The 15,826-nt window shown below is 34.4% G+C and overlaps 2 protein-coding genes across 2 annotated transcripts; both read right to left on the reverse strand.

Moving 5' to 3' along the window:
- Positions 1 to 826: 826 nt before the first annotated feature.
- On the reverse strand, positions 827 to 3,203 carry LOC11415642 (lysine histidine transporter 1). The gene is made up of 7 exons (XM_003608824.3): positions 3,136 to 3,203; positions 2,496 to 2,879; positions 1,764 to 2,157; positions 1,408 to 1,513; positions 1,214 to 1,305; positions 1,018 to 1,086; positions 827 to 931 (listed from the first exon to the last, which is right to left on the reverse strand). The coding sequence occupies exons 1-7, from the start codon at positions 3,186 to 3,188 to the stop codon at positions 827 to 829; spliced, it is 1,203 nt and encodes a 400-aa protein (XP_003608872.3). The 5' UTR covers positions 3,189 to 3,203.
- Positions 3,204 to 6,442: 3,239 nt separating this feature from the next.
- LOC11407960 (glyceraldehyde-3-phosphate dehydrogenase, cytosolic) lies at positions 6,443 to 9,712 on the reverse strand. Its single transcript, XM_003608827.4, has 12 exons — positions 9,557 to 9,712; positions 9,408 to 9,431; positions 9,205 to 9,305; positions 8,978 to 9,093; positions 8,664 to 8,763; positions 7,851 to 7,997; positions 7,699 to 7,759; positions 7,512 to 7,609; positions 7,266 to 7,408; positions 7,069 to 7,152; positions 6,853 to 6,942; positions 6,443 to 6,708 (listed from the first exon to the last, which is right to left on the reverse strand). Exons 1-12 carry the CDS (start codon positions 9,564 to 9,566, stop codon positions 6,663 to 6,665), a joined length of 1,020 nt encoding a protein of 339 aa, XP_003608875.1. The 5' UTR covers positions 9,567 to 9,712; the 3' UTR covers positions 6,443 to 6,662.
- Positions 9,713 to 15,826: the final 6,114 nt, after the last annotated feature.

A 15,826-nucleotide genomic window follows, 5' to 3' on the forward strand; every position in this document is an offset into this window, starting at 1 on the left:
CTATAATAGGTTTGTTCATATCAATTTGGATACAAACCCAATCAAATCTTCCTATTCAGACGTTGTTATAATAAAACACATTCAATACCGGAAAATGTATCCAAATCATTGTTTGATCAATCTTAGCCGTTGGGGGAAGCAAACTCTAATGTCCAACATTGCAAGGCTAAGTAATGATAAAAAAAATCATCCAGTGACCACCATCCATGACAATGTGACAATCATCCTCAAGATCAAATTTGACCATGGTGAAACCATTGCCAATATCCATGATTTCAAAACCTCATGGATTCTTTTTTTTGAAGAAAAAACCTCATGGATTCTTACTAGAGATTTACAACTAGTGCAACCTTCCAGGATTCCTCAAGACATTCAAAGACCTTGTCATCAATGTACATCATAGGGCATGAGCGATTCTCGTCTTGACAATAAAGTTACGCAAGATTCTCTTTGTAATGTGGAGTCATGGCGATGCTTTTGGTTGATTATCATTTGATGGTGTATGCCCGGCAGCAGATCATCGCCAATTCGCCATAGCTCCACGTCCAACTCCTAGATCTTAGAAGTTGGTGGTTCTGAAGAACATGTAAAATAACAAAATAATATGTGATGAGACTCTTACTCAGAATATTTAATTTCCTTTACAAAACCATCCCATTGCTCCATAAAACCAAACTATTCCTCAATAAAACTATTATCTTGGTAACCAAATATCTAGTATATTGACAAGAAAAAAAAGAAATTAGAGCTAATAACAATAGCCAATACAGCATGGTCCAAAAGAAATATATGACCCAATATTTAAATCAAGTGTGACTCAGCAGCGTCATTTCAGCAAGCAAAATTTGTGGTCCTTAGCTTGCAGTATGACCTGCCTCAAAGCGCCAATAGGAGCTAATATCATCAATGAGACTCCGAATACAATACAAAACTGACACAATTACAAGAAAAGTCAGATTCATACAATAAGAAGTAACAAAAATATACCAATATTGGAAAAAAATATAGTTTACATACCCAATTTGCACACCAAGACAAGCTAAATAGCTTGGGTTTGTAAATAAAAATCCACATTATGCAAGGGAGCTACAAACCATCACAAAAATAATTAACATCAGCATTTGCTTTTTTAGCTTCACAAAATCACAGGGCCGCCGTGATTTTGTTAAACTCACCATTGATCTAAACATGCAAGATATTTTACTTTTCTTACAAAATATGTGGTTGGAGCAAATACAAATCCCCCAAAAAAGCTGAGAAGCCCACCAAAGAAAGGAAATGTAATTGCAAGGACCATGGTAATTGCTGCATATAAGAAATTGTTAAATTAAAATTCTCTATGTAAATGAAATTTAGTGCATGAAATGGAAACTTCAACCTCTAAAAGAGAAGGGAAAGCAAACTAACAAACATATAAATTTCGAATTGCGAATCGAAGAAACCGAGATGGCTTGAAATTCATCTTCTCTGCTAGAAATGATTCTAACATATGAAACACCGGGACGGCATAGACCTAACAAGAAAATTAATTAAACTTAAATAAACAAATCCAAATTATCTTTCAATGCACGCAAGTGCAGACATGTACGCACAATAAAATATAGCAAATTTTGTCACCGGGATCATCAGACACTAGTAAATAATCCTAGTTGTTAATAAAGATCCAACGATTGAGATCCAAAGTTCTTGATTGAACATCGACTTAGATAGAATGACTACAATGACTATAAAAATCATTATCTATAATGAATCCGAGTTTGTACCTGATAACTTCCAACCACATGAACAACAACAAATATATTAGCAGCAATAATAAGCCAACGAGGTTTCTCAAGTGACAAAAGGATGTTATCATCAACAGAGTTTCCGAAAGCCCGATAACCAAAGATAGTGACCGGAAAATAACACAAAGCCACAACTAAATAAGCAATGATCATTCCCCTCCACATGGATACTTTGGAGGGCTTTTCAGGAGTGGAAGGGATTGTTGATTGAATCTCCAAAATCACATTGTGGCCAGCATAACCAAATGCAATATCCCCCAAAGCATTAAATATGCCAAAAATATTTCCTGCTTTTGTTGAATATCTGCTACTATATTGTACATCTGGTAAGGCACCCCTGTGAATTGAAGCTATCCAAGCAATGGTTGAGTAGCTGTTGTATGAAATTGTTAATTAAAATTCGCATATCAGTATTTATTTAAACTTTTATGGCTATAACTTTCTCTGTGAACTAAATTACATTTTTCTTCTAGACTAGAAAGCATTATGTTTCTCAATTCATCATTAACTTCAATTTTTTTCCATTAACAAGTCTTAAACCCTTGCATGCTTTTATTTTGCTCTACACTTTTTATTGAAAAACATTATCTTTAGAAAAGTCATGATATTTAAAGTTAAGAAATTCAAATTTAAATATTCTCTCAAAAGGTTTTAAATCTCACTTGCAATTCATTACAAAGAATTACATCAAATACCATTGATGTGGCCTACCTCAGAGACATGGCAGCCGCGACGAGGGAAATACCAGCGACGGAGTTGAAACTAGGGAGATGGGAGAGAACATATTGAACAAAAGCAAACAGCACAATGAAATAAGTTGTCTTAATAGGCTCACAATCATCACAAAGAATCTCATGAAGTTTCTTAAGAGATTTTGCACCAATAACCATGTAAACTATATCAATGCCAACCTCCACCATTAATTGTTGAGGCACCACAATCCACAAACCAAGTCTTTCTCCAAATGCATGCTGGCTTAATTCATGATACTTGTCAAATCTTTTTCCTGATACGGATTCATGCATTTCAATCATTTGCCATGCAGTGTACAATGTACAAATCCATGAAAGGACCAAAATCGTAATGCCTAAACCCCTGCATCCACAACAATTAGAGAGTGTGAATTGAACACCGTATATATTAATAAGTAAACATATATTAATATATCCTACCATGCATAGACATGTACAACATATGTCGTGTCGTACCAGTGGTGTCACACACCAATACATGTCAGACACCGAAGATTCTTTTTATCAGAAATGCCGGTGCTACATAGAATATATCTATATTTTCAAATGTTGATGAATGAAATGGGAAGATTAAAAACTTGAGTAGAAAAAATGCTAACCATCCAAGCTGAGACATAGCATAGGGGAAGCCAAGAACTGCAGCTCCAACCATGGCAGTGACATTATGAAACGCAGAGTAGCAACACTTGGCGTTCCTGGATTTAATGTTGATATTTGCTTCAGCCATTTTTGTTTTCTTTGTTTGAAACGGTTGGATTTATGCTTTCTTCCTTACTTCCCACTTTGTCCTACTTTTGTGCAACTATAACATATATACGGTTTCCATTCAGGAACTCTTATTTTTAAATTTTCCAATATTTTTCGAGTAAATAGTCAATTTCCCCCCTGAAATTGTAAGTTTCGTTAATTACTTCCCCGAAATTAACAAAACTTCAATTACCCCCTTGAAATTGCATAACGTTAATCAATTTACCCCTCCATCAAATTTTTCGGTTAACTGTTTACGGTTATGATTAAATACCCCCTGAAATTTTACACTTACGTGCAAAATGCCTCTTAAACTTAAAAATTTAGATTTTTTTTCTTACAAAAAATCATACGTTTAGTTCTTCAAGTAGTATATTGTACCTATTCTCATAAAAATTCTATTCACAAGAAAATGAATGAATATATGCCAAATAAATCATGGTTTTGTCATGTGGAGCCTTTTCATTCATATTTCATATTTATCAACAAGGAGCAAGATAATTTTTTTACAAAGAAGGTAAAACTAAAAACCAAACATAAAAAAGATATCAAGTTGTTGAAATAAACCAAGACAAGAATGTCATAGCAGCATAAAATTGATATCTATCACATAACTTTGTAGTACAATGTGATCTACCGGCTTCATGCAGAAGGTCTATGACATAATCTATTTAACATGCTGCAACTTATAGATATGACATTTCCTGCATTATAAAAATTATATCATTAATTAAGTTGCAAATTCACAAACCTAAGCCTTGTTTCTTCTTCCTTCTGCAGATATTAACCTATGAATTTTCTTTATAGACACACAATTATCAAAGACTTGTGTACTTTATGACTACATACTCTAACATAATTACCAACTTGTGTAAAAAAAAGTTTTCTATATATGTATATATTTAAAACACATGAGAGTAACATACCTTCCATAAAGATTTATATGACCAATAGCTGCATAAACATACATTCCATACATATTTATATAATCAATAATTGTTAATTTGTTTGCCTTTAATATCTTTTGAGTCAAGGATAAAAAAAATATATAAATTTTCAAGTTTACGGGGCATTTTGCACATAAGTGCAAAATTTCAGAGGGTATTTGATCATAACGGTAAACAGTTAACATAAAAATTTGACGGAGGGGGTAAATTGATCAACGTTATGCAATTTTAGAGGGGTAATTGAAGTTTTGTTAATTTCAGGATGGTAATTGACGAAAACTACAATTTCAGGGGGAAATTGACTATTTACTCGATATTTTTCACTCTTTTTTTTTTTTTTTTTTTTAATAATTTAGTTGTTATACATTTTTTTTTATATAAATAATTTAGTTTCTATACATGGATATTAAGAAATAATAATGAAAAATACGAGGAGCAGCTTATTTTATTTTAATTCCTGGATGTGTTTATCATGTTTCATGCTCATGATGGACCTTCATATTGATGATTACTCCGGTTGTTACACATTCAAACCATCACGCTTTGGCTCGTTCAATGCACCGTGCACTTGGGGCGAAAAACAAATTTGATTTCATTGATGGAAGATTCCGAATCCAACTCCTTTCTATTCGAGTTACAAGCCCCGGACTCACTGCAACATGCGCGCGCCTCCAGATTATGAATTCAGTCGAGGAATTGATTGCATGTGTATCGTTTTCTTTGAAATTCCGTTGATATGTGGGATGAGTTGAAGGAATGTTTAGGACATTAAACTAATCAACATTTGAGAAGACATGTTGCAGAAATGCTAGCAATCAATATAACAAATTGGAGAATTTGCTTCAAAGCACAAATGTGAATCAAGGATCATCATTTTAATGTGGCGGCGCAAATTCCAACCATATTCCCACTTCTACAAAAGTAGCTTGTCTATCTTATTGCTTGAGTAGCTCAAATTTTGGATCTTGGATAATTGTGTCAGGATCAAGCGATCACATTTGCTCCTCTCTATTACTCTTTGATTCTTGGAAGCACATCACACCTGTCCGCAAAACTTTATGGATCTATAAGTTTATCACATGATTTTCATGTCTTCAATGTGCACTTTGTACTTGAATTTGTTATCTTTAGATGGATTGCAATGTCCCATGATGGGTGAATTGATTGAGGGATTCTGGCCGCTGAGAAGACAAAAACAAATAGTGGTCCTTGGTTCACACTAGATGATATACCGCCTAATCGTTGGAGAAAAGGACTCCTTGAGTTTGGCGCATGGCTTGATACTCATCTGATGAAGACAGACGTAGATTCTTACAAAATCATTGAAGAATTTTGCTGCAGAATGACAGGCACGTTAAAAAAATGGTATCATAATCTTGGTACATTCAAGCAAGATGAATTACTTGCTGCTGCTGTCCTTGGCGTTCTTCACAATGAATTCATTAGTGATATGGAGATATATGATAGAAAAAGCAGGCAAGAATTTTGAGATTAGCTCCAATGTCTACTTATCTAATTAAGTATTGTGGCACTTTCTCGTTCAGTACAAATAATAAAGTAGATTTTTGTAGGTAGAACAATTTTTTCAATACAAATCATTTTGATATGTTCCCTGCTGAATTGAATTGCAAGGGCTACGTAATAAAGCTATAGAAACGTCTAGCTCACATTTTCTTTCTCAAATATGATCTCGTCCTCACAATTCACGACGAATCACATGGCTCAAGAGACAGGCAAAGGAGCACGGCTTTTCAATAATCAAAAGTAAGAAAGTGACACAAAATAATGCTATATTGTTATTTATTATTGAAAATAAGTAACCGATTAAAGACAAGTCACGAAACAAATGCAATCACCCAATAACAGAGATAAGTCACATGATTTTTCTAACATTCACGATAACTGCTTAAAAGTTGTATTATTTGTACAACCAAAATTGAACAACTAATGCAACACTATAATATTGTGAAGAGCAAGCAAATCAAAAGCAGTACAAAAATATTAAAAATAGCAAATAAGTTGTTAGGTTGTACAAAAGAGATGTTCATGCAAAAATAACAACGACCAAATTCGACCAAAATTAGACTTATCATTTCATCACCCACTTTTTTTCATACGATGCATACTTTTGTTTTATCATGATGTTGGTTTATTGAAATTTTACTGCTTTTTTCATGGCATATTTGTGAACATGGAAAAAACGCTTACTATCATCCAAATAAAATTCGGTAAATGCATATAAATCCAAAACAACTCATTGCTTAATGGTATTAAGCAACCAAAAACACTACGGTTCAATAAGGGGCAAGCTTCACGAGTTCAGGAATTCAACTTATTACATTTAAAAAAGAGGCCTAACGGCTGCTAGGCTAATAGACTGTAAGAAACAAAAAGTAGGCCAATTTATAGCACTACCACAGTAATGAAACAGCTTAAAGTTGCTTTGCAATGTGAACGATGAGGTCAACCACACGGGTACTGCAAAAAAGTATACGAAACATGAATTAGATGGCAGAATGAACGAGTGAGCATCTAGTTGAATTGCACTTCTAGAAAATCAATCAACTAGGATTCAGATATCAACCAACAATAAACCATATAAAAGGTCAGACTGAAGATTACCTGTAACCCAACTCATTGTCATACCAAGAGACAAGCTTGACGAAATTGTCGTTTAAGGCAATTCCTGCCTTGGCATCAAAGATGCTCGACCTGGAGCATCGATTACACACAAAATTAACTCAACTGTGATGACTATAATTCTATGGAGAAACACAAAAATAAATTAGCAACCAGTGCAATCAACGCATCTAAACTGCCTGCTAGTATAATATTTACCTGGTATCACCAATAAAGTCGGTGGAGACGACGTCATCCTCGGTGTAACCGAGGATACCTTTCAAGTTGCCCTCAGACTCCTCCCTGCAGAAACAGAAATGTTAAAAATCATAGATCTCAGAACATAAGTCCTGCTAAACTATAGTCCAATCAAAATACTTAATCACAAGGGGTGACACCGTGCACTGTTCACTTACTTGATAGCAGCTTTGATTTGGTCATAGGTGGCAGGCTTCTCAAGTCTCACTGTAAGGTCAACAACTGAGACATCCACAGTTGGGACACGGAATGCCATTCCAGTCAACTTTCCATTCAAAGCAGGAAGCACTTTGCCAACAGCCTAAGTAAGACTAAGAGAATGAAAACCGCATCCAGAGAATCATTACAGTAAACAACACAATAGATGTGGATAATAGTCTGATATCAGACTCAAATATTCTCACCTTAGCAGCTCCAGTGCTACTAGGAATGATGTTAAATGAGGCAGCTCTTCCACCTCTCCAGTCTTTGGCTGATGGCCCATCAACAGTCTTCTGGGTGGCTGATTGGCAAATCAGCATGAAAAGAAAGAATTAGGAACCAAATAACAAGATAGCAAATCCAAGAGCAACCCACTAGCACTAAACCTACCAGTGATAGAATGAACAGTGGTCATCAAACCCTCAACAATGCCAAATCTGTCATTGATAACCTACAAAATAAATAAACAGGAAACAGTTAAGGCCTCATACGGCAAACCAACATGGAAATTAGAGGATAAAATATCAGTTGGCTCGTAATACCTTTGCAAGTGGTGCAAGGCAGTTGGTAGTGCAACTAGCATTGGAGATGATATCAAACTCTGGCTTGTATTCCTTCTCATTGACACCAACAACAAACATGGGAGCATCCTTACTAGGGGCGGAAATGATGACCTTCTTGGCACCACCCTAGATAAAACAAACAAAAACATAAAGATTCCCACTACACTTTATACAAAACTAATCAATGAGAACATCCGTAAGAGTCAGTAAATAGAAGATATTAATAATACATTGCAAGTTGTGGCCTGCTAGAAACTATTGTAATATTGCAAGTAGCTGAAAATAGCGGTTTGTTAAAACTCCGCTACGCAATTGTGATACAGTGCCCCTATAGCAGCTATGAGACCAACATTTAATACTAAACAGTGTATCGCAGAACAATAGTGGTGCGTCCAAAGTCCGCTACGCCATAGCAACATAGCGCCACTATAGCTGCTATTTAAGAACACTGATTGCCACATTGATCTGAATAATGATATGACATGCATGTTTTAAAAGAGGCAAATGGTATGGCAGTGTGCAAAAAAACGAGAAAACCATGAGCATGTTAAGAAAATAGATATAAACAAAACATGCACCACATAATAATATCAACATACATGTGCAGCAATTGGGAAAATAATAACTCAAATTTTAGTAATAATATCAACATATATGTGCAGCAATTGGGAAAATAAGCTCAAATTTTAGTAATAATATCAACTATTATGTGCAACATTTGGGAAAATAATAGCTCAAATTTTAGTAAACAAATAATCAGCAACAAAATAGTGTAGCCAAAGAAATACAAACCTTCAAATGAGCAGCAGCTTTGTCCTTGTCGGTAAAAACACCGGTGGACTCAACAATAATATCAGCACCAGTGCTAGCCCATGGGATCTCTTCTGGGTTCCTAAAGCACAAAAAAATAGACATACTACTCAAACACACAGACTACTCCAAATATCAATATTATACTAATACTAATTAATTAAACGGTAACACTACTTATTACATTCCCATATCTACACCGAACTTAAATAACACATACATAAAAGCCTAGTTGCATATATAAACATTAATCATATACAAAAGCATAACAATTGAAAGAAAGAACAATATTATACCTGTGTGCAAAGACAGTGACTGGCTTCTCACCGAAGAGAAGGGTTTTAGAGTCCTTAACAGTTAGTTCATCGTTTTTCCATTGACCGTGAACACTGTCATACTTAAACATGTATGTCTACACACAAACCACAAAGAAATAAATCAGATCTAAATAAAAAATTTAAAAAAAACTTAACAGCGCTCATAAAATAATAGACAAGTAAAAATCGAAGAAGGAATTTTGTACCATGTAATCAGTGGTGATGAAAGGATCGTTAACAGCAACGAGTTCAACATCATCTCTCTTCAAAGCAACTCTAGCAACCAAACGTCCGATTCTTCCAAATCCTATCAGTTACAAACAAAATTAACAAAAAATAAACTAAATTAAAAAATATAAATCCGATCGACGCATAAATGAACAGAGATCGAAGGAACTATAATATTTACCGTTGATTCCGATCTTGATCTTGGCTGATCCATCAAAATTCGAAACAAAAACAAAGGAAAAAAATCAGATCAGCTTACACTAATTGAAAAATTAACGGAAAATTAATGAGAAATTAAGGAAAAATAATGAAACAGTTATGAATAATTACCACCACCCATGGCTGAAAAACAAAGAGGATGAAGTGAAGTAGTAGAAGAGTAGAGTGATAGCGGAAAGAACGAGGAAGAGTAGACGGTTGTAGAAGAAATGAAATGAGAAATAGGGTTTTAAGGATAAATATAATAAAATAATGACTTGTTTGTGGGGGTAGGTCAAGTTTGGTTCCGGGTTTTATCTACGCTACGTGACCGGTGCATGACCCGTGATACTGCGCTGGTAATTGTGGTTTGCGTTGTCTATTGGGTGGGACCTAGCACGGGTTTCTTTCTACTTTTTCGTTATCAAAGTAGGTTCTAGAGTGTGTTAAAATGACAATTTAGTGATGATTCTTTTGAAAGTGTTGAGGGTAAGAGTTTAGGGGTAAAAATGTCATTAGGATCTGGTATTAGGATATTCGTTAGTTTCGTTGTAAAGAATTGTTCACCAATTATTCGTGAGTTTAGTGAAGTGGTTAGGTGGCCACAAGATTCGAATTCGAATTCGAGTTCAAGGCCCATATACGTGTGGCCTGCTTTTCACACGCACTCCTTTTCCTTTTTAATGGATAATATGAATAATAATCATTTTAGTCTCTCAAGGTGTGTCGTTGTATTGAAATTTTAAAATAGTTTTTAATTATGTATTTATGTTAGTCAAAATAATTTAGGCTTAAATGTTATTTTGGTTCCTTAAATATTTAATTGGTATTGTTTTAATTTCTTAACTAAAAAAAGGATTGTTTGAGTATTTAAGTTTTTTTTTAATCTCGTTTTGGTCCATTCTGTTAGATCAATGATTTTTTGTACGATTCTTCCATTGGATGTTCTTTAGATGACTTTTACCACATGCATAAACAAAAATGTCTGAAAAAGTGATTTTACAAATTATCCCTTTTTTTAAAGCTTAACCCATTTATGTGCTGTTGTTTATTTTCTCATGGAATTTCAAGAATAGAAAGATTAGGGTAATGCAGAAGTTTATAACCCCTTTGACTCACTCATGACTTTGGATGTTTCTTTTTTTAAAAGTGATTTTAGAAATAGTCACTTTTTTTAAAGCTTTTCATACATCAAAATGCAAAATTTTGTGTTGTTGTTTAATTATTTTCTTAACTGGTGTTTTGATTTTAGTTTTTGTGCTCAGTTTTCACTTTGACATGTTAGGTAACTGAATTTTAGGTGTTACTGTTAGAACAATGGTTAGGTCTTCTTTGTTAGAAGAAGAATGTTTATGGTGTATTTATTTATATCTTGGAAATCTTTGGAATTAAGGGTGTTTTACATTTGGGTGTCCGTAGAAAAAGCAACGGTTGGCGGAAAATAATATGTTGTTGTTTAATTATTTTCTTGGGTAAATAATGGTGTTGTTGAGAATGAAAATTGGTAAAAATGATGGTAAATAATATGCGGTCCTTCGTTTAGATTTTGATGCTGGATGGTTTTCATATTCACATAAAAATAAACCATAAACATAATAAACAAAGATTATGGGACCTTTCAAGCAAATCAAAGCAAGTAAGCTCTCAAACTCACGTAAAGCCATTTTTTGATACAAACATGTGATGCTAAGTGAGTTTAGAATGAGAATGGCAAGCCTTTCGATAGCACCGCACCTATATTTATAGTTACATGACATACTTTTGCTGGTGCATGGGAATATGCATTGATAGAGAATAATTGATAGTAGTGCTGAATTAAATGTTGTGAAGCGGTAAAGGGAAAATAAATGTGCAATCATGATATTTTGAAGAGTACCACGCCATTCTTATTCCATTTAAGCAAGACTATTGATTAAATTAGCTTCAATATCAACAAATTCCCAAGTTTTGCTAGGTTCAGTGCACTATGATTAATTCTTTACAACAAAATACAAAATCAATATACACATAACTGGAAAATTAAAGAAAGTTCTCATATGGATTATAAGGTAAAACGAAAATTCATTGCATTAATAAAAGAAATACTTGAAGCATCAATTGATTGACAAAATTGGATGCTTTAACAATACACGAATATGGCTTAAAATCAAAACTGACACTTCATTACATTGTTATTTGTCATCAGTGAAGCATCATGCCATTAATAGACCAGCAAAAGCTAAACCAAAAAACTTAGAACATCATCAAACAAAAACCAAAAAAACTTGAAAACTCCATCCTCTAACTCTGAAGCATGCCACCAAATTTCAGATATCTAATTGCCAATAACAGTAACAATAAAACCCTAGGATGAAACGATGGCAACATGAGGAAGGACTACCCACATCTTCGACGACATACTCAAATATGTATGTCTTGTACTTCATTCGTAACTTGTTGATAGCCTTCTCTATCTCACAAATAGGATTATTCATCAAAGGACCTATCACATAAATTAACACAAACATGTTAGTGACAAATGAAAACCAAGCCTCATCAAGCCTCTTAGTGTTTAATGAAGTGCTGCTAGAAGCAGCTTTGTCTGTCGCAGCATTATGTTTCTTCACGGTTTCGATATCGGCACCGGCACGGCGAGCGGCGTTGACAATATATAAACTTCCCAAACCTGTCTTTCAAAACCATTGCAAATTTTCCCAAACCAACAAACACCAGGGTGATCCATGCTCCCAGTCGTATGCCATAAAAATCTCTCAGAGCCTTCCATCCTTAGAAAGAAAAAAACAGCACCGTTTACTCTCTCAACTAAGACTTCAAACTAGTTGTCTTTTGTATCAATAAAGTGGCATAGCGGGAAATCTCATCCCCAAAGTCAGTTGTAAAGAGGTTAGGTAACCTCACAACACCCTACAGAAAAGAAAAAAACATAAAACACAAATAAACATCAAAACATTCGTAGCAGCAGTGAAACGCATGAACGGGATATGTAAAACGAAACATTAACACCGACATCCTCAACATCATATTCGACAATATAGGAACAATATTTCGTTCAGAGCTTGTTGACGGACTTGTCCAATTCAGTACCAGGGTTACTCGCCAAAGGTCCTACTAAAGAATCACGAAAAGATAAAGTTAGAAGAAAACCACTACACTCCGATCCAATGAAAGTTAAACTTGTTTTTACCGGTAAGTGCATGGTAGGACAACAACGTTTCAACGTTGGATCTTGTAACGCCCACTTTCGTTTAATTATTTATTTAATCGAGTTTAAGCGATTATATCATATTTTTATGATATATGTGTGAGTTTTGTTGAATTAAGATGATTTAAGTTGATTTGGATAATTTGATGTGTTTTGATGATTTGATAAGATTATGAGACTTATTTTATTGTTAAATAAAATAAGATTTGATAAGAAAATAAAAATATAAAAAATATTTAGTTGAGGGCTGTTTTGATATTTTAGATAGTTTTGAGAGAGAAAGTGAGATAAGATAAGTAATTAAGAGGAGATATAAAAGAGATAGACCTAGTTTTAGAAAAACATTGTTGTACGTACGTTTTTGGAGAAAAAAGGAGAAAACCAAGAGAAGAGCAAGAGAGACCTTGGAGGGCTGCGATTTCTACACATTAAGGTAAGGGTGAGACTAATAATTCAGTAATGTTGGTTATTGTGATTCTGATGATTAATTGACAAAGTTAGGTTGATTTATAAAAGTTTTGGAATTACGTCAAAACCCTAAAAATTGATGATCAAACGGTAAAACTGTGTTAGATTGATGTAGAAACCGTCCTATAACCTTAGAATATGTTTAGGATAAATTCTGGGATTGAAATTAGGCTTAGAACCTTGTTAGATGATGATTTTCGTGTAGAAAGTGCATTCTGCCCGAGCCAAAATTCATCGCTCGCCATAGCGAGCTATGAATCTCGCCTCGCGAGTGTTGACCTTCATCGCTCGCCACGCAAGCCTTTCCCCTTCGCCTCGCGAGTCTTTTGGTACAGCTCGCCACGACGAACAGCCTTACTCGCCATAGCGAGTGTGACCAGAGAGCATGTTGATTTTCGAGTTTTTGACTTTTGAGTTGAAACTTAGATGCCTTTGAGTACCTTTAGGTACCTGCTAATGATTAGGGAACGAATGGGAATGAGATTGAACCTGGAACAACCTTAGTTGGAAAGTTGGCTCGTACTCGCCATGGCGAACAGATGCTCTCGCCTCGCGAGCACTTCCAGAATTGAGAGTTTTAGTGCATTGTGAGACCTGAGTTGTTTGGAATTGTTAGAAATGAGCTTTAGGTACTTAATGTGACCTATTAAAGATAATGATCATGAACTGTGAAGCTTTATGAATTGTTAAATGATTATGAAGTGAATTATGGATTGAATTATACTTACTTGAATTGTTGTTAAATGATCAAGAAACTATTGAGAATGATTTGTTATTTAACTTGATGTGATTTGATTATGCTGCAAATGTTATTTAACTGAGTTGCATGATTATGAATAAGTTGATGATGAACTCCAAATTATTGGAAGTATAAGTGATAAGTTGATTAAGGTGTTTTGTTGTTAGAGTCCATGCATTAGCATTCATTGAGCTTTGTCCTCACCATGATTAGGAGCTTTGTCCTCCGCACGTTTTAGGAGCTTTGTCCTCCGCACGATGAAAGTATATTAATACTTATGATGACGATTGGTATCACGTGCATATAAGTGTCTAAGTCGCATTGTCGCATTGTCGAGTTTAAAGTTGTTTATGTTATTGATGAAGATTGAAGTTGTGATTATGTGATAAATGTTTATCAACTATGTTATGCTGTTTAAGACTGATTAAGATGTTGATTACGAATTGAAATTACATTGATTAATGTTATTGTATTATGAAATCTCACCCCTTCTGCTTGAAAATGTTGCTCTTCGTATGAGTAACTTGCAGGTGATCGTGCTTAGTGTGCAGTTGCTGTTTTGTGAGTGGCCTTGCCTCACTGTGTCGTCTAGGTCGCTCTGATACGTAACGGGATGGGGTGTTTGATATGCATGCTTCATTCTCTTACGTGAACATTTATGATTATTTCTATGATATTGATTAACTCATTTGAGATATGTTTGATGGGGCCTACGTGCCAAAACGATTTTATGGTTTATGAAACAATTTTCCGCTGCAACGTTTAAGTTATTTTGTTAAATCGTTATTTAACTGATTTGGATTATGTTAAAAGTGATATCCCGTTTGTTTATGTTGTTTACTCTGATAAACGTTTAAGAAATTTTCATATTGGGAAAACGGGGTGTTACAGATCTTGACATTTTTTGTTGATCTTAACAATTTACAGTGAATTCCAACAACCAGAATGATATGAACACCAACATATACAGATGATATATATATAGGAAGCAGAGTGGATGGGAAAACCATTGCACATGTGTGGGAAGCCGAAAAAAATTCTGAGTGGAGAGCTTTCTGTTTTCCATGCGGCATATCAAGAGTTGAAATTTAATGCGATTCATTGTATCAAAAATTTAACAAAATGGCACGTTATATAATGTTCTGATTGCTGACATCAAGATTTTTCAAATTCATGTGGTGGAATATGGAGGGAAGTTTTTAGGGTTAACACTAACAACAATTAATGCATAAGATTTAGAGGGAAATTTTTAGGGTTAAGTGTTTGCAGACCTAATAACATTAAGGAGTAAGGGATAAGGGGCCTACGTGCTAAAACGATTTTATGGTTTATGAAACAATTTTCCGCTGCAACGTTTAAGTTATTTTGTTAAATCGTTATTTAACTGATTTGGATTATGTTAAAAGTGATATCCCGTTTGTTTATGCTGTTTACTCTGATAAACGTTTAAGAAATTTTCATATTGGGAAAACGGGGTGTTACAGATCTTGACATTTTTTGTTGATCTTAACAATTTATAGTGAATTCCAACAACCAGAATGATATGAACACCAACATATACAGATGATATATATATAGGAAGCAGAGTGGATGGGAAAACCATTGAACGTGTGTGGGAAGCCGAAAAAAATTCTGAGTGGAGAGCTTTCTGTTTTCCATGCGGCATATCAAGAGTTGAAATTTAATGCGATTCATTGTATCAAAAATTTAACAAAATGGCACGTTATATAATGTTCTGATTGCTGACATCAAGATTTTTCAAATTCATGTGGTGGAATATGGAGGGAAGTTTTTAGGGTTAACACTAACAGCAATTAATGCATAAGATTTAGAGGGAAATTTTTAGGGTTAAGTGTTTGCAGACCTAATAACATTAAGGAGTAAGGGATAAGGGATATACAACTTCCGCTATATTTTTCCCCTCGATAACCAATAATTATCTTTTTCCGTTACAAGGCTAGAAAATACACATAACCAATTCCGCAAAACTCGT

Source organism: Medicago truncatula, chromosome 4, assembly GCF_003473485.1.
Source record: "Medicago truncatula cultivar Jemalong A17 chromosome 4, MtrunA17r5.0-ANR, whole genome shotgun sequence".
Taxonomy (NCBI): domain Eukaryota; kingdom Viridiplantae; phylum Streptophyta; class Magnoliopsida; order Fabales; family Fabaceae; genus Medicago; species Medicago truncatula.